At 41.0% G+C, this 20,288-nt stretch overlaps 1 protein-coding gene across 6 annotated transcripts in view; it reads right to left on the bottom strand.

The window, feature by feature from the left end:
* Nucleotides 1-20,288, bottom strand: part of DGKB (diacylglycerol kinase beta) — a 269,619-nt gene that overhangs the window by 127,088 nt on the left and 122,243 nt on the right. For all 6 annotated transcript variants that reach the window (XM_081883233.1, XM_081883235.1, XM_081883232.1 and 3 more), the window contains 3 exons: nucleotides 15,408-15,493; nucleotides 13,771-13,860; nucleotides 5,553-5,713 (listed from right to left, as the gene is read on the bottom strand). In XM_081883233.1, coding sequence (XP_081739359.1) covers nucleotides 5,553-5,713; nucleotides 13,771-13,860; nucleotides 15,408-15,493 — 337 coding nt within the window. The remainder of the gene's footprint in view (nucleotides 1-5,552; nucleotides 5,714-13,770; nucleotides 13,861-15,407; nucleotides 15,494-20,288) is intronic.

Genomic DNA, 20,288 nt, shown 5'->3' with positions numbered 1-20,288 from the left:
ACAGTTGTCTTTCAGAAAACAATTTCTTCTCATTAGACCCCCATTGTCAAGTTTTTGGTTTTTCCCCTCTCTTAAAAAATTAGCACCCATTCTTCAAAGGTAGATAATGAGAGGAGAATGTAAATAGTTGGTTCCATAATAAAATATGAACAATAAAAAGAAAATGAGGATCAACAGCTGGGTTGTTTCTTTCTCCAGAATAGAAACGGTTGGGCTTAGTGGGTAAGTGTTTCCTTTTGGACAGACATGTATTCAACAGTTACTGCTGAAGTTCATAAATGGATAATCTAAAATACCAAGCTAAGATACAAGGATTCACATTTGCTCCCACACTCACCCAGAGCTCTTAAGCAAATTCCCATCAATGGAAGAAGTATGTCCTTTCCTACATTCAGGGAAAACAATGATGCTTTGGTATTGCACTATCATAATGGACCAGATGTACACATGGAATGATCTTCATTCATTCTTTTTATCTTCCTTACAAATACCTGGCTTTGTATATAAGACTAACACAACAATCATATTTTTAATTTGTGTCAGGTACTATGACATGGTTGTATCCTGATCAATTGAGACCAGCATCAAATATTGATGGCACGTTTTCCCAATATATGTATATTGTCCCAAGGGGAGAAAATATCTCAAACTGACAATAAGAAAAATCTCTGGAATCACAAATTCACGACAAAATAAAGAAATACCCATGTTCATTTAGTTGCCATCTTGGCTTTAAAATACCTCCATGGTCAGAGCCACTATGCCTCTGAGTACCAGTTGCTGAGGACCAATAGGATGCTGGCCTATGCTGGATTTTGGTCTGATCCAGAATAGGGTTCTGCCACCATCTTCTTGCAGTCCATGGGACTCTCAAGAGTCTCCTCCAACACCATAATTCAAAAGCATCAATTCTTCGGTGATCAGCCTTCTTTATGGTCCAGCTCTCACTTCCATACATCACTACGGGGAAAACCACAGCTTTAACTATACAGTTGTTGTTTGGGGCTGATCGCCGAAGAATTGATGCTTTTGAATTATGGTACTGGAGGAGACTCTTGAGAGTCCCGTGGACTGCAAGAAGATCAAACCTATCCATTCTTAAGGAAATCAGCCCTGAGTGCTCACTGGAAGGACAGATTGTGAAGCTGAGGATCCAATACTTTGGCCACCTCATGAGAAGAGAAGACTCCCTGGAAAAGACCCTGATGTTGGGAAAGATGGAGGGCACAAGGAGAAGGGGACAACAGAGGACGAGATGGTTGGACAGTGTTCTCAAAGCTACCAGCATGAGTTTGACCAAACTGCGGGAGGCCATGGAAGACAGGTGTGCCTGGCGTGCTCTGGTCCATGGAGTCACGAAGAGTCGGACACGACTAAACGACTAAACAACAACAACAACAGCTTGTGTTATGCTCTTACAACAGGAATACAACATCTGACATGGGGAGCTGTAGAATTCATTATTTATACTGTGCCTATCACTACATTATGTGCCAAATAAAACATACCATCAAAGGTTATAAGCAATCAAAAACAAAGTGAAACAGAATGCAGACATTCTGGAATTAACCTATATTGTCCAATATTTAAGCAGAAAATCCTTAACAAGACATTCATGGGAGGAAATACTTCACACTGTTATATTTCAGTGACTGTTAGAAATAATATTATCAATATGAGAATGTATCACAGTTATGCTGGATTATTATTAATACAGCACCATGATGAACTGTTAATCATTACTTAGTGAATTACAAATCTCATATAGAGAAAATAATGCCATAAATAATTAACAGTATAGTTGGACTAACATAACTATAAGCTAATTATACACCACCTAGCTGACAGTTACATTCATCCGAGCTTTTAGGTCTCTGTATAATTCTGAATTTGCAGTTGAACATTTGCTTTTCTTCATGTAGCTTCAGTATTTTCTCTCTCCCCCCCCCCTCATATAAAATGCAGAGGTACTCCAAAGCGGTATTCTGTAGTGCTGTTTTAATAAAATATTCAACTGCTTAGATCTTGTTCCTATGATCTATGCAGAATGCAAAGAAGAGCATAGGGTTGACCCCAGGGCTCTCTAAGTCAACAAGCTCAGGAGAGCTCTAAGAATGTGGCTGATTACATTCTGAAGGAAAGCCCATATGCAAAAACAAAACCACAGGAGTATTTGAAAGGAACGAAACCTTGATGGACTACAGCACTAACACTGGAAATAAGCCTCTGTTTGCTGTTTTAATGTTAAACGTTTGCATGGCTATGGCTGGAGATAAGACTCTGCCTGCTGCCTGCTTCCAGACAGGGTTCTCTCCCTGCTCTACCTGGAGATGCTTGGGGTTGAATCTTCGGCCTTCTGCACACAAAGAAGATGCTCTACCACTGACTCTCTAGCCATCTCGGGCTTAGAAGAATACCTTGGTCTATGATATTGAAAACCACTAGAGAACCAGGAGAATCAGCAAGGTAGGGCTCCTACTATTCATTTCTCAGTCCATGGCAGCTTCCATTCCAAAACCCGGCCGAAAACCAGACTGGAGTGGCTCTAAATAATCAGTTTTGGACAGAAAAGCCTGAAGATGAGATGCAATCATGTGCGCTGACACTTCAGATTCTACCCTTACTTTACATTTCAGCTTGGGAGTCATTTAGCTGACAGGGAATATTTAAATGTGTGAAATAAACAAAATTATCAAGGACTGGCTTCTATCATAGTTTGTTTTTCAGTGAGGTCTGAAAACTTGGTGATTACAACAGGGTTTGGGGACATAGGCCTGCAAATATATGTTAAGCGGTTTTTGTTGCTTTTATTAAGTTTAGACTTCCAATACATTTTTCAATGCTTTTAAGTGTTGCAGATGCAAATTTTGTTATAATTTATATATTATTATTAGTCCCTTTGATGGAATTCTGATGTTCAAAGCAGGATATAAGTATTTAAAACAAGTACATAAAAAAGGCTGAAATATAATTTTAAATTATATTTTAGATATAGGCTGATATTTTTTTAAAAAGGACTAGGTGTACTAAAAGGTTTCCTCTTCCTTGCCTTGTATTTCTTGGTTTTTTCTGGGTATCACTTTGATTCACTGCCATCATGTTTAGATGAGCATCAATTACAAGTCTGCCTTGCCATCTTAGCGTCAGAAACACCAGTGTTATTTGCTTGTAGTACATGTGGGTGATGGTAATAAATCCTCATCTAATATAAGATTAAGTTATGATCCTAAGTTGTTGTAGCTCAGATTCTTTTCCCATTCTGGGAGAATATATTAAAGTTATGGAAAGAAACATGAGGCTAAAAACTTAAGAGGATTGTGAAAGGGAGCTAGACCCATAACAACGCCAAATTTATGATTATGTGAACTAAGCAGTCATTTTTTTTTCCTATTGGCAGAATAAGAGGCTCTTAGTGACTGGCTATAGTTGAAGGATATTAAATCATGACCATGCAAATTTCTATTTGATAGTGCATTTGGATGGTAATATATTAGGTGTTGTAAAAGTACACTTGTCTTTGCTGTAGACCTTTGCTACGATATGATAATAACTTTTAAGAGAATACATACAAATTTCTATTCATCAGCAACAATGAATGAATTTTGTCTCAATATGGTAGACTAGGTTTTTTAAAAAATAATAAAAATAATGTTAAGACTTAAGGCATGCTTCTCTAAGAATCGAGAGAACATTTCTTGTTAACTCTAGTTTTTCTCACTGAATTGCTTCTATGGTTGGTTAATCTTGATTTATAAACTGTTCTGCCACCGTATTATCTAACGTATGTTCATATATGATCTGAAATAGAGCGTCTCTTCACGTGGGGTTGGATTGCTGCCTCCCCTCCACACAAATAGACAAGTACAGTGGTACCTCAGGTTAAGTACTTAATTCGTTCTGGAGGTCCATTCTTAACCTGAAACTGTTCTTAACCTGAAGCACCACTTTAGCTACTGGGGCCTCCTGCTGCCGCCTGGCAGCCGGAGCACAATTTCTGTTCTCATCCTGAAGCAAAGTTCTTAACCTGAAGCACTATTTTTTGGGTTAGTGGAGTCTGTAGCCTGAAGCGTATGTAACCTGAAGCATATGTAACCCAAGGTACCACTGTAATTGCAGATGCCCGTTTGTATGTATGGGAAACTGCTCCCCGCCTTTTGACGAGTTGGGTCACCACATTCTGCACCAGCTAAACTTTTTAAGGTCAGCCCCAAACTGACTTTTGTAATTAATTGTTACAAGGCATGGCAATAGTCACTAGCTTAAGTAACTTGGAGAAAGGATTTTAAGGGCTGCAGAGAATAAGTTAGTTTTCACAGGCTGTGCACCTCTGGTTTCGAAACTGCTAGGGACAAACAAGAGGGAGCTGGTGTAACTAGTACACTCTGGGTTGAGTACTGGACAGATTAGCAAGATAATACAAATTCAAAATTCAAATGCAAAATAATGAATAAGTAGTATAGCTCTATGAATAGCTGAGAATCACATAGCAATCATTTCGTCCCAAACGGAAGTGGTTCTGTGTTAAATGTCTTCTGTATTCTTCCACTCATCAATATAATTCTAACAAAATATCTGGCCACCTCCTTTCCCCACATCCTCCCTCTAGTTATGGTAGGAAGCTGCTTTTCATGCAGACAGCTCATTGATCAATCTACTTTAGCACCGTTGACTCCAGTGGTCACCACACTTCCCCCTGCCCCATAGACCACTTGAAATTTGCTGAGGGTCCTGCCAAACCACTTCATTATTTTTCTGCCAGTTGTCACAATTGTAATGCACGGCGCTAGGAGCTGCATGATTTTTAATTGCAATTTTACAGGGATGCTGTGGAACATCTGAATGAATCTTGTGGACCACGGGTGGTCTGTGTGCACCACCATTTGGGAAGCCCAGTCTATGCCGACTGTCAGGAGCAACTCTTCAAGGTTTCAAACAGTTCTATCTGGGGTTGAACCCCGAGACCGTCTACATGCAAAGTATGAGCTCCACCACAAAGTCATGGCCCTCCCTTGGTGCTAACACTATTTATTTGGTTTCTGTGTCATCCAGAAGATCAGTAATGGATTCAGGGAAACAATAAATAGATTGCACCTTTTTTCATCTAGTAACGTATGGAAGCAAGCCTAATTCTGTCCATTAAAACAAAAGAATATATTTAAGAAACCTTTTTCAGCAGTGTGCCTTTGAAAGTCTGAATATTTACCAACATGACAGTTAAGAGGTGTTAATGAATGATTCATAGTTTATATTTGTATAGGCACCACTAATTTAGAGCTACAGCTCTTCATATGAGCCATTAGGAACTGTGTGATTATATTGCCCATACATGAACAGGTGGAAGAGCTTGAGAAAATAATTCTATTTTGACTATGTCAATAAATTTATGCAAATTGTTTCATTTATGTATTCCTTTTTCTAGACAAAACTGTATATAAAATAAATTATCTGTGCTCAGCCATCCCTCACTCTGAGCATCAATTCTGAACAGTTACTTAGAACAGCAAAAACAAAACAAACAACAAAAACCACAGAAGTATAAGCACAATTCTTACCACGCCAATGGAAAAGTAATTATTGATGATGCTGTAAGGCACTGGGTCTCCCTTTTCATCTTTATCATTAGGTATGACTTCAAATTTCCACCTGTCGAGCAAGATCTCTGTACTGTTCTCAATATCTTTTAGGATCTTCAGAAGATTCTCACCTTCATATCCTGCAAAAAGGCACACACGCCGACTTTTAAACAGGACTGCCTTTGCCCTGCTCGTTTTACTTCCTCACACAAGTTTAAGCACCACAATCTCACCATGCAGCATTTCAGAAGAGAAAAAATGCATTTAAATTGTGGAAACCCGGGTCAGTTTTAGCATAATATGGAAGTTTCTTCTGCCCTGCAGGGCTGTTACCATGCCTGAGCTACCATTTCCTTACAGAACTGATGCCAACATCCACTGTCACTTGGTCACGTGAGTCCAGCTCTTGTAGTGATGGAGCCGCCAGCCACTCTTTCCTCCTCACAACCTTACCTGTGGCATTATAATGGCCTGGGATCCAAGGGCTTGCCGTTGTTTTATTGATTATAGTTTAGAAATTATTTATTGTAACTGTTGAGTGGATTTCTGCTTAACTTTTATATGTTATTATTATTTAATACTATTCTGATGATTGTTGAATGTTACTTTTTGATGTAGGTTGCCTATTTTAAAGTTATGTTTTACTATCACATTTTTGTATTGCATTAGATTGTTGTAAGATGTCCATTTTTTGTTTCTTCAGCTTGTAAACCACCTTGAGTATTGTAAGATAGAAAGAGGGGATACAAATTAAAAATGATAACATAAAACATAGCACATGACAGCCACCCAGCATGGTTTAGAGTCTCCTTGACTATTGCAGTACCAGACAGCCATGGTGTGTGTGGGGTGTGGGGCTGTGGGTGTAGAAGTGACAGCAGCTGCTGAAAGCTACAACAAAGGGTGGCAGCAAAGTAAGCCAGAGCAGTTGCTATCAGCAACACTATACAAAAACCCAACTCAAACCTGGTGATGGCTTTGCTCCAGGCCAAGGAACTACAAAAACAACTTCAGCTTTCCCCCAAACAAATGCAAAATAGCTTTCACGGAGCCTAAATTAACAATAACTTACAATTTCTATTTATTGCCTTTATATGTGACTTTTTGTCAAGGTGCCCAATAACATAGTTGAGAACAGTCTAGTTCATCCCATCATCGGATATACAAGCAGACTATTTCTTTCTTAAAGCACTGAAAGGGATTGGGGGCTTTCTACATCCCACATATAAGCTCCTGCATGTCACATGGCAAAACACTTTAAAAAAATAGAGTGGGTTTCTGATATGGTACTGAGGGGTACGATTAGAGGAGGTGAGAGGGAATCAGAGAGCCAGTGTGGTGTAGTGGTTAAGAGCGGTAGACTCGTCATTTGGTGAACCGGGTTTGCGTCTCCGCTCCTCCACATGCAGCTGCTGGGTGATCTTGGGCTAGTCACACTTCTCTGAAGTCTCTCAGCCCCACTCACCTCACAGAGTGTTTGTTGTGGGGGAGGAAGGGAAAGGAGAATGTTAGCTGCTTTGAGACTCCTTCGGGTAGTGATAAAGCGGGATATCAAATCCAAACTCTTCTTCTTCAAATAAAGGCTCGGGAGTATGTTTATGGGTAGTTTCACCCTTCTGCACATTCCCCAGAACTGCCTAAAACCCTTTGAAGCAGTCTCATGGGCTCAGCATGGAGGTAAGGTGTTGCTACACACCATCTTCCCCGGAGCCCATAACATTTTATTCTTCTCTGTGGCTGCTCCCATATTGTGTAATTCCTTCCTGAGAGAGGTTAGATTTGTTATCTTTCTTCTAGCAGGCTAAGTCTTTCCTGCTAAGTCCTTCCAATGACAGGCCTTTGGAAGCCAACATGGAGGCAGAGCTGATCACTGTGTTGCTGTCTTGGTAAATTGCATTTCAACAGCTGGTTTTAAACACGATGCAATGTGTTTTCATTATTGGTTTTTTTTTAGTCAAGTTTGTTTTTACTGTTTTTATAATTGCTATTTTCAAATGTAAGCTACCTTAATTCCCAACTTGGGAGAAAGGCAGGCTATAAATATATTAAATAAATTGCCTTTATTAGTTGTAGCTAGCTTTCAAAAGGAGCGAATGCACTCCACTGTTAAACAAAAACATCTTATTTAATAAGATCAGAGAAAGCTGAGAAGTCTAATCTGAGGAAAATCTTTCCATAAAGATTTTATTGTGTCAGTAATCACACTACTTAAAAGTCCTTCATCAGTTGAGAATTGTTAGAAAATGTATGGCTGCAACTATGTGATAGCCACCATGTGTCTATAGTGTTTGAAAGGTTGCCTTTTTCTTTTTTCTTTTACTATGTGGGCACAAAACAGTACTGTTTTATTCTGTGAACCGCCCTGAGAGGATGATGGGTGGCATATAAATCTAATAAACAAAATAAAATAAACAAAATAAAAAATACTGTGTCAATTATCTTCCCTACAAATGGGCACCACACACATGCTTGTTTGATAAACAGGAGAGGGGGCTCAATCCTTTTAAAAGATAATGAGATCTTATCGTCTCACTATAAAAGCTAATAAATTAGTACTGCCAAGCAATGCATTCAGTAGCAATGAAGTTGATTCTGTAAAATTGTTACAGGTTATTTGTTTAATAATTCATAATCCATGCCAGGAGTTTGCACCATCGAGAAGGGAAAATTACTCACCAGCAAACAAATTTGTTGGCCTCCCTTCTGTTCTCCAATCCTATGGAAAAGTTTCAGGAGGGGGAAAAAATCAGTGTTGTGGCATCAGCTACCAGGGAAAAGGAGGCAAAGAATAGTGAAAAGAAGAGGACTTGAGGGCTTATTTTTTCCCCTCCTAGTTTAAACAGACAGCTTTCTAAGTGGTTAAGTGCGAGTCAAGAGTGGACAGTCCACAAAGAAAGAAGTAACAGAGTTCAGTGATGGAGGGTCCAAGAAGACGGACGGTGACAAAACGAATCACCATTGTGCAGACTTGCATTGTTAGGCACACCCCTACTTTCTCCCATTCTGCAGAACATTCCAGACAATCAGAGGAAGCGGAAAGAAGCTCCATAAGGAAGGAGTCTACCAGTTAGGCATCTTATGGAGCACACTGATATATGTTTTCTCCTCCTGCTGGCATATCCACCTGTCTCGCAGAGCAGCTTGGTCCGCATACCAGATTTCACATAAAGCCTGAAAACATAGTCATTGCATGAAGTGGCTATGAATATATACAGGCAGATTATCTCCTCTCTGGATAAGGAAGGATTAAGGCTTTCAGCGGCTTCTAGCCACGATGGCTATTGACAGGGGACCGCCATCGGAACAGGGAAGGGAAGCAGAGGGGTAGTTGGGTTACAGGGAAGCTCTGAAAATCTTGTGAAGCAGTTCCTCTTCCTGTGGTGGGGAAAGCCACACCTCTAGTGGGGAAGACGGGAAGGGACCAGAGGATGCTGCAGGGAGCCTCAGCACCAGGCCAGGAGGGAAGCACGCCTCTTCCGTCGCCCACCCTGCGCAGAGGTGTAAAATGCAAAGAAGGAAGGAAAAGGCTGGGGGTGACTAAGCTCATATGTTGGGGGAGGACCCGGAAACGACCACGCCCGGATTCTGCTAGCGATTGAGGCAGACATGAACTTGTGGTTCTGCACTGTAAATAGTTTTTGCACCAAAATAAAACCTGTAAAAGACAGGTCGGAGTCCTGACTGGTTACTCACAAGCAACCACCATTGCCATCTGATAGCTATGTTCTCCCTGCACTGTTCAAGGCAGGCTGCCTGTCAATACCAGTTGCTTGGAAGGGCATGTGCAAAGAGGGCTGTTGCATTCAGATACTGCTCACAGGCTTCCCACAGGCCTCCGACTATTCACCCTGAAAACAGGATGCTGCACTAGATGGGCTTGATGCAGTAGGGTTCTTCTTCTTGTTGTTGTTGTTGTTTAGTTGTTTAGTCGTGTCTGACTCTTCGTGACCCCATGGACCAGAGCACGCCAGGCACTCCTGTCTTCCACTGCCTCCCACAGTTTGGTCAAACTCATGCTGGTAGCTTTGAGAACACTATCCAACCATCTTGTCCTCTGTTGTCCCCCCTCTGATCTTTCCCAACATCAGGGTCTTTTCCAGGGAGTCTTCTCTTCTCATGAGGTGGCCAAAGTATTGGAGCCTCAGCTTCAGGACCTGTTCTTCCAGTGAGCACTCCGGGCTGATTTCCTTAAGAATGGATAGGTTTGATCTTCTTGCAGTCCATGGGACTCCCAAGAGTCTCCTCCAGCACCATAATTCAAAAGCATCAATTCTTCGGCGATCAGCCTTCTTTATGGTCCAGCTCTCACTTCCATACATCACTACTGGGAAAACCATAGCTTTTACTATACGGACCTTTGTTGGCAAGGTGATGTCTCTACTTTTTAAGATGCTGTCTAGGTTTGTCATTGCTTTTCTAGGGTTCTTACATTCCCAAAAATGTAGGGTTCTTCTTACATTCCCAAAAAGTCCATTCTTTTGTGGAAGAAGGTGAAATATTTACAGTTTGGCTTACAATGGACTTCTGTAAATAAGAGATTAAGGAATACGAGCGACACGTGTGAGCTTTCATCACTCACACATAGAAAGATGTTTATAGCTGATATAGAAATTAAATATTCTTTTTACATGCAGAGAATGCCTGTCAAGATAAGAGATGCTTTAGATGAGGCTGGGTGGGTATTTTTGAAGTCATACCAAAGTCCCAGAAAGGTTAGCTTTCATAATTTTGAGTTACTCTGCCTGGTGGGGGGGACGGGACCCAGAGGGCTACACCTATGGGACTTTCAGGTTAACTGTTAATTCAATATACAAGAGCTCTTTGCTGGTGTTGTAGTGAGTTTCAGAAAGAAAGAAAGAAAGAAAGAAAGAAAGAAAGAAAGAAAGAAAGAAAGAAAGAAAATGTGGATCAACTACATAGACAGGTAATGATCCTAATTACGACAGAAATCTAGTAATATTTAAGGCCGATTGCAATCGGTGAGACAAGATTATTTTGACTAATGTACCAATGCTTTCAGGATGGCTTAACACAACCATCTTTTCTTTGATTGGGACCAAAAGTTTACATAGCCAACATTTCCAAAAGAAAAAACATTAAAGAAAAGGTATTTAAGACAGCAACATGAAAGGCATAGCTAAAATCTGATCCAGCTCTAAGCATAATGCTAGGACCTCTGATGAAAACTCCAGTGATTATTATTTTTAAATAATAATAATAATACACATTTTCTGAATAATTTGATTATATTACAACTACAATAGTTTGTGATTAAGCCTTTCATGCTAACCAGCAGATTTGTTATTATCTGGAAAGAATTCTTCTTTGAGATATTCATATAATTTCATAGAGCACAATCTATAACATTACACGAGTAAAACAGCAAGCTGGATATTTTTGAAGTCATACCAAAGTCCCAGAAAGTTTAGCTTTCATAATTTTGAGTTAGTCTGCCTGTGGAGGGGGGAAAAAAACCCCAGAGGGCTACACCTATGGGAAGAAAGTGATCTGTAACAAGACAGACCAAGAAGAATCATTCAGGCTCTGAGGTATGTGTTCAAGACCAGCTGAAGACAACCAAGAGAGAAATTTATTTTTCCCATTCAAACTGGATATATTCGTGATCAAAAAGAGTTACCACGAAATTGGGTAAAACTTAGTTGTCGGGGGCTTTTTTGCATTGCAGCAAAGATTCTCAACACCAATACTAGTGAAGCTGGAAAAAGACCAAAATATATGTGCATAGGTAGGCAGGTTCACAGTGAGCACAAAGTTCATGGTGTGAAAGTGTGAAAGCTAACCAAGAGCTAACCAAGAGCTACAACCAAACAAAGCTAGTATGCGGGACTTTGAAGCCCTGGACAAAGGAACCAGAGGAAGAGGAAACAGTCTAAATGTAAAAGATACCATTTAGTTAAAGCTATGTACTTGCAATGGAAGAGTGAAGGAGAACAAACAAAAAGCAGACGACTTTTTGGAAGCTGGCACTGAGGACATAGAGAAAGAGATATGTGTGAAATAATTTTCATTTATCGATGACTGTATTTTTATCTCCCCATTTGTTTAGGAAGCTCAGAGCAGCTTTCTTGAATCTTCCACGCAGGAAGTGATCATATTCTCACCGGCTTAACTTCAGCAATGTAAGAGTGTCAGGTACTACCTTTGTAATACTAGACACCAAGTTTCAAATGTAAGGGATCTAGAAGAGTCTTCTGGAGACTGAAATGTAGACAAGCATAATTAAGGCCATTTACAGACTGCTTTGATACCTTAAAGCGGTATAACTTACATAATCACAAGGCCTCCTGTTTCCTTGGCAATATCTTTCTCATGGCATCTTGTGTAAGTTTCTACTGTCCTCCCCTTTATACAGTGCTGGATCTACAAAAAAATGTGTGGGTTTTATTTATTCTTTGCCTCCAGGAATCCTGGTAGATAGCACCAGAAGACTGATTGTCTGAAATCTACTGCAGGATGAGAAAAGAAGGAAAGAACTAAAAAACAAACAAACATCCAATATATTAGCATTGCATGATTTGAGACTTGGTTTTTAACATCCCTGAACAAAAATAGTACTAAACTTCGGATCATTTTTTGGGGGAAGGCCAGGAGCAAAGAAACAAGCTTTTGTTTCTGGATTATGGGGCAGGGTGGAACAATGCTTTTATATTATGTACAATCCTGCTTTAAAAGGAAAAAATAATTGATATTTAGAAATTTCATGATTACAAACTCACAAAAATTGCTAACTTCTTGTTAGCCCTGTGAAGGTTTGGAGCCGCCAGCTCAATCCATGACCTCTGCATATTCATCCAAACTTCTGTACACAGCCTGTACTAAAGACTGGATGAATATACAGAGACAGAACCTTGGTCCACAAGTTCATTCTTCCTAATATGTTATCAGCACAGGTTGCACTGGCATCACTACAGAATAATATCACTCATGCCTCTGCCATTCTGATTTTATGGGTTTGTCTTACATGCAGTAGTGCTAAGTGCTGACATGCAGCAGTGAAACCAAGTGAGAATTTGTGCTCAGAAAGTGGGGCAAAGTCAGCTTATTTTTGTTCCAGTTCTCAGGGACACTCCACTCCCAAACTTCTAACGATGGCTGCAGAAGAAGATGCAAGGCTCTTCTTGGCTGTATGTTAAAAGGATGGAGAAATTGGCTTGGTTTGGTAACTGACTGCCACTTTCTGGACCACTACATGAAGTGAAAGACAAGTTATCTTTTGAAATATGTCTTTTCCAAATATCTCAATGCAACCTTGCAACAACAACAACAAAAAAAAAAACCACTCACGCAAAAGCAAAGTTGTGCCCAAAATGATTCTCTCATTGAAAACCATGTACCAAAAAATGCATTACATTAGAGAAAGATGATCTTTAAAAGCATGCATATTAGGCAAAATAGCAAACCAAAAGGAACACAAAGTGGGCTAAATTCACAGAAAAATACCGCATTTTTCACCCTATAGGGCACACCGGCCCATAGGACGCACCTAGATTTTTTTTTTGGGGGGGGGAATAAAGAAAACAAATTTTATTTTTTCCCCCACAGGCGTGGGGCTGGGGTGGGGGAAACCCGAGTATCCCCGGACCCCAGCACCCAGAATGGGAGCCAGAGCGATGCCGAAACTGCGCACAGCTTCTGCAACGCTCTGGGAGTTTGCGGGACGGGTGGCGGGGGAAGCCCAAGCTTCCCCCGACCCCGGCCCCCAGAAGGGAGCCAGAGCGATGCCAAAGCATCATTTTTGGAGGGGAAAAAGTGCATCCTATAGGGCGAAAAATATGGTACACATGAACTTTCATATGGAGCTTTTTAGTTAACAAAAATCAAACTGATGTGGAAAAAGGGAGGACTGAACTTGAGACTGAAAAGTGAGAGAAACCAAAATTGACAGATCTGTCCATTCCTAGCTTTCCCTACTCCTCCTACCAGAGTGGGGCAATGTTCATTGGCTGGCATGACTGTGATGTGCAGGCACTGAGAAGAAAACATCAAGGCGACAATGGTAAAATGCAACCAGAACTGTCATGTTTGAACCAATGAGCCACTGCCTGATTGCATTGCTTTGGAGAAAAATCATTCCATACCCTGGAAACAGGAACGGTGGTGAAAGAACTGCATGCAATATACCTTTACAAAGGAAATTTATTCTACATGTTAGCAAGTGAAATAATGTTTTATTTACCTCCTCCCCATCTCAGACACCTGGCTAAGTCATTCCCAGTTCCAAGGGGAAGAATAGCAACTGGAGGGTGCTTAATCAGATTTGCTTTTTCTGTGGATAAAGGAAGTAGATACTGTTAAATGGTAAAAAGCAGATGAGCCAATGTATAGATCAAACAAGTATTTAATTGCATAAATATTGTGGTCAGATAATGTTTTGACTCAACCATTAGGCTGTATTACTGAAGGAAAAAAGCAGCCTTCCAAATTAATTGAGTTATCATTTTTCCTGCAACTGCCATTCTCATACATTATTCCATTATTTATTATTTTAGACGCTTTTGGCATATAGCCTATTAGCCACTGACTAGCTGCCAGTGCTTCATATTTCAGTGGGAGAATCACACAGCTCTAGAGCTCTGGCAGTTTCTGACTTATACTGGAAAAGAAGCAAAGAAGATAATATTTCAAGTTTTTGTTCAAGTGGCCATCTTTTGATAATTGTTATTCTTTATAATTATTGAACAGGTCAACCTAATATTTTTATTTCATATTTCATAATATCTATATACCATTTGATTGTTAAAGAAAAACACCTCTAAACTGTTCCATATATGTTCCATATCCACCTTTATATGAAGCCAGGGTACATTATAAATCAAGTAAATACATGAATAGATGCAAAACAGGGGGAAAGAAAATGCTTCCTTTCTGAAGTGAGTAATTACAGAGAGATATCTACACTTCATAGGTGCTTGAAGGGACCCTGCAATCTCATTGAATAGGAAAATTGCACAACCACCCCCCATACACACACTGTTCAGATGTGCTTTCATGGGGTTGCAGCTAATACTACTCCTACTCAGAGTAGACCCATGGAAGTGAATGGCATGGCTAACTTGGGTTCATTCATTTCAATACAGTAGGTCTGTGCCAAGTAGAACTCAAGCTGGCTACAACCTACTGTCTATTCCAAAGGTCAAAGTGATTGAATAAGAGTTCTAAGTTGCTTCAAGAATCTACTTTCTTAGAACATTCCATAAGTGGACCTTCTCTACAAAAACTTTATATAGAAGGTCGGTGGCAGCATCAGAAACCTTGAAATGAACAGCTCAATAAAATTAGTCTCTCTGTGTGGAGGGAGGGGGCATTCAAGATTCTGGCTAAAATGGGCGCTTTCAGACCTGTCGGGTAAGCTGTGTTGATGGCTCCCACAAGAAGACACAAATAACTGACCCTAATGGTCTTACTGATTATGAGCCAGCTTCCAGTGTTCCTATGACATAGAAAAAGAATACTCCTATACTTCTTCATATTAAGAGAGCCAATTTTAATGAGGCATATGCTCTAATACTGCCAAAAGTCCAGTGTAATGAAAGAGGATCAGCACTAAAATGAGATATTCTCTATAAACAATATGTGAAAATGGTTAGAGAGCTTAAGTTAGAACTTCAACCGCCTCTTTCAAAAATTCCCCAAACACTCCTAACCAACTTCCTTTCTGCAGCCTCCCCTCTTTTGATTACTTTAGCAAGGAGCAGAGGAAGTTTTCCTACCTCTGATGAATCCCAAGAGTCAACTGTACATAAAGCTCAAATCGCAGACCTTTGATAAAAGGTTCAAAAAATAGAGTTAATCGCTCAAAAAATGGCACGTTACCTATGCAGTCCAAAATCCATCCCACAGTTCCATCTCCACCACATGCTAATACTCGAAAGTCAGACACATCTCGGAAAAAATTCAACCTGAAATAGAAAGGACGTGTGTGAAGTTATGACCCACAACCTTGTTCTCTCAATGCTCTGTGGACAGAATACTTGCACAGCAGTTCCTCTGCTCAGCTTGCAAGCACGCGCTTCATGATGAATATAATTCTCAGATACAACGGGCTATGCTATAAGGGAACCAGTCATAAGATGCTAATTACTGCAAAGTGATCCAATAAAATTAGTTTCATTATAACATGCAGTTTATTATGGCGAGCAGTAAAATATTCATCTCCTGGGAACTATATTTTAATGTACAAAGATTAACTAGCATGTAGATGCCAAGTAGCTGTAAAGAACATCATTTTTCAGAGAGGGATCTAGGCAACCTATGGCTGACTTGCAAGAGTTCTCAAATGATTTCAAAAACCAAATTAAAACAAATGGAACATGAGCCCCCTTTTCATGTTACTCATAAGCTGTAGTAAAATGCTGTGAAGCAGGCATCATGTGATTACTAAGGAGTGAGGCCCTAGCTGTGGTGTTGTCCTCAACTGAGGAGCTCCTGGCCCTGAGCCTGGCACGAACAGCAGCCTGGGTGTAGGCTTCCAAGCAACACCAACATGACTCAATGCCCTGAAAACATGGAAGTCTACATGCAAGCAGTTACTCACCCAAAGGCTTCTTTTCAGCATACAGCTATATGCTAATACAGTCGTACCTTGGAAGTCGAACAGCTTAGTTCCCAAACGTTTTGGCTCCTGAACATCGCAAACCCAGAAATGACTGTTCTAGTTTGCGAACTATTTTTGGAAGTTGAACGTCCGACGGGGCTTCTGCAGCTTCCAATTGGCTACAGGAGCTTCTTGCAGCCAATCAGAAACCGCACTTTGGTTTTTGAATGTTTTGGAAGTCGAACATACGACTTCCAAGGTACAACTTTACTTGGAGATCTGTAGACTGGACCAGGCAGTGCATGCAATGGAACATTATCCTGCTTTTGAGTCACCACCATTTTGTCTTCACATTAGTAACGCACAAAGGGGGCTTCATGGGCTATATAGTGAAGTTACATGAACTTCAACAAAATGAGCAATGCTTTTCAAACTGCTTATAATGTATGGGAAACAGCCTTATTAGAAAAGTTAACCAACAAAACTTAAATTAGCAAGAGGACAAAGGATGTCTTCAACCCATTGTGGTCCCCCCTTTATCACATACACAGCACAAGCAGACAGTGACCTATCCCCAACAGCATATGAATCAATATCACTAATCTGACCCAACAACCACCACCGCAAACAAACCATACTGCAACCAAGCAGGCACTGGGCCCTCCAAACTATTGCAATGCCAATGTAAATAAATAAATGTACAATAAAGGGCATGTGTCACATGATGCTGACGCGATACCCTACACAAACGCTATGCAATAGAACAAAACATTACTCTCCCATCTCTCTCTTTTTCTCCCCCCAACTGCATGATGTCTTTGACGATTGTGTTTCATACAATACATAAACAAATTGTGAAAAAGATATTATGAATCAAAAATGGAAATGCTATATGCACATTTCCTTGTTCATTTGGTTGCTTTGTAACAAAAGAAAATCTTTAATAAATACTAATTAAAAGAATTATTACAGCAGATTACTTGACTCATAAAGTTCCAAGCTGAAATGTAGATCAGTAATTTACTTGTTGCGTGTTGAGGTCCACCAAAACCCCCCCTTCCCAATAACTCACACATCACGCATAATTTTTGTTTAAGGTTTTTGGCATAATTTTGGCCACAACTTTATTAGAATACAAATTGAGAGTGGTTGCTTAGGCATTGGTTATGACTATCTGTCACCCCCCCGCCATGGGGGGACAGCACTGACTCCCTAGTCAGTCCCGGAGGAACAAGGGACAGAGTCAGCTGGAGCTGCGTCACAGACCCTCAGCTACTCCGCGCTTGTCCCTTGAAGCTTACGCGGCCCGCACCCTGCCGTCAGGGTTTGGACGAAGGGGATGGTAAGCTTCAGAATTCCTTTAACGGAATACCCGTCAGCAGCAGCATTGGAGGGGCAGGCCCAGCCAATCCATACCCCTCCACCAAGCAATTTTTAACCAATGCCTAACCGCCAACCTTACAAGTTGTGACGATTTGCTAAGCAGTAGGCAAAACCCAAAAGGCACGCACTAATCAGCCGATTGGAAAAATTCCTACTGGGCCCCCGCACCAAGGCGGACGACCCCATGACAGGCAGAGCAAGGTCAAAGCGCAAGCCCAAGCAAGGGAGGGCGGGCGGGAGATCCGGTGTCCACAGCAAAAGAGAAAGAGAAAGCTGTGGACTCTGCTTATAAAGCCGTTGATCCCACCCCTAAATTGGCAACATCCAAATTGCCCCAGTAACAGCAACCTCAAACTGCTCCCAGGCCTCTAGTCATCAAAGGCCTGTTCACTAAATTGGGGTTTTGTTCGGCCCCAACCGCAACACGTGCTCTCTTTTGATGTGAACACGCTTTATTCAAAAATGCACATGTGTAATCACAGAAGATACACACATGCATATATATCTGAACTTATGGCGTATTGTGTGTTTCCATCAATAAATTTCATGAGTGTCTAGTATGCTCATAAAACAGAGATGACAGATACAGTGAAAGAAAAGCAAATTACTTCTGTTAAATAAACTGTTGGTTTTTTGGGGTGAAATTACTTGGGCTGTACACGTTCTAAGTGAAACACACTTGATAAGTCACATACGTTTCCAGTTCTGCACCATTTATTATCTGCTAATGACAAAACACAATAGAACATGGAAAGAAATCAGTATCAATGACAGGAGGAATAATGAGAGGTAACATCACTACTCATTCTGAAGAGAGAAACTAGCTATGAACATGATATAGGCCAGCACCTGCTCAGCCATAATTTACTGGCAATATTTTTGGAGGCATAAACTAGAAATAGATACATTCCAAGGACAAATGTATTTATACTGGCCGTAGCTTACAAATTTATGAAGAAATGGATGTCGCAGGCTGAAGAACAGATACACATGTTGAAATAGTAGTACTGAGGTTGACTGTGAGCAATTTTGATAATATGGGCCCTAATCAATACTTGAATTCCAAAAAAGGCATTAGGAGTCATGATATATATATATTTAATTCTTATTTATGTATTTTTCTTTTTTAAGGGAAGTTCATCCCTGGTTGAATAAGGACAGGGGTAAGCAAAGTTTTGGTGGCTTGGACCGGTTCATGGTCCTGCAGACGCTGGAGTGTGTGTGTGTGTGCACGCTGTTTCCAATGGGAACCTGGTCAGCGTCACAGAAGGCGGTCCCTGTTCTGCTCTGCGCTGGTTTAGCGCAGCACACGGGAGCCAACCGAGCAGGTGGCGGGGGTCCATGGGCTGTTTAAACCCCCATGGGCCTCTTGTGGCCATGGGCCTTAGGTTGCCAACCCCTGAATAAGGAGAACATTTTACAAGCAATAAAGAAAAGAGATATTTAATTTAAAAGTAGCAGTTATACTTGTTTATAATAAGGAAATGGTTGGTTGCTTGCCATTCCCCCAAGACATCACCTATAAGCTTCTAACCACCCTCCAATTCAATGCACACAAAGACAATGCACAGTACTATTTATCTAGACTTAGACCCTGGTTTCCATGTAAACCGCTGAGAGTGGATTACATCCAGATAGTTTACAGGGCCAGGCACCCTTAGTTTCAGGAGTAGGTTTGTGTCATTTACCCTTACACAAGTCTGTAGTCCATGTATATAGGTTTGAATATATAGCTGTGATCCACAGACAGATAATGTCTCCACACCATTTTAATCTGACCCATTTCCTGTCCTTCTGGTGTTTATCTATTATCTATACAGATTTGATACATATATATGCCAACTCAGATAAACTGAACTGATGGTGGCCAGCCACAAATAGAAGCACCAGTGATTCCTAATTGGCAGCACCCTTAAACATCCTTTTAGATTCATCGCTGTACCAAGATACCCAGATTTTATTGGTGACCAATAGGGATGGGGTAACTGTTCACAACGGGGATGCCTGCAATTATGAGCATGCTGGCTTGAATGGCAGAATGCAGAATTGAGATGACCCATCTCAAGCAGGCCACCTGCCACGATTCTGCTTGTACCCCAACCCTGCTCTCCAGTATCTATTGCACCCTCTTCTTCTCCAATATTTTCTAAAAGGGGAAGGTGATAGCAGAAAGCAGAAAATGGCAGCAAACAAGAGAAAAGACCTGATGGACGTACCCTGTGGTAGGAAATCATGATTTGAGTATCTTTTGTCAATAGCAGTGGTGGCAACGAAACCCTCAAAATGCCATTGCTCAGCAGAGGAGAGACGATTTTCCAGTTTGTAGCCTATTATACCTGTCCAGTCTTGGAGAGGATGATCAGTTGGTGGAAGAGAAACAGGAGCAGACTGGGGGGTTGGATGACCCCAGTGGGCCTAGCAGTCTGGGGGAGGAGAGACGTGGGTCCCAGGAGATGTCTAATTCTTAGGGTAGAGGCTGTGAGCTGGTAGATTGAGGTTCAGATCCTAGGAAGGAGCCAAGCAGGCTCTGAGAAGGACGTTCTACCCAAGAGACACTAGATGCCCAGAGCTGAAAAACAACTGCAGTGACACCATCTCCTGTGAGTGAGCAGTCCCTCCATTCTGGAAGTGCAACTGGGAGCCAGTCTGATGCTGAGTCAGCTTTGGCTCTGTCTCTGTCTCTAGCAGCTTCAGCACCAGAGCAAACAAGCCTTGTGAAGCCAATCTGTTCAATGGAGTCCTTGCTTGCACTGGAACCTGGGCTGCTTACCACACAA

The sequence above is a fragment of the Podarcis melisellensis genome (genome assembly GCF_964234715.1).
Source record: "Podarcis melisellensis genome assembly, chromosome: 12".
Lineage (NCBI taxonomy): Eukaryota > Metazoa > Chordata > Lepidosauria > Squamata > Lacertidae > Podarcis > Podarcis melisellensis.
This window is presented reverse-complemented; position numbering and strand designations above follow the sequence as displayed.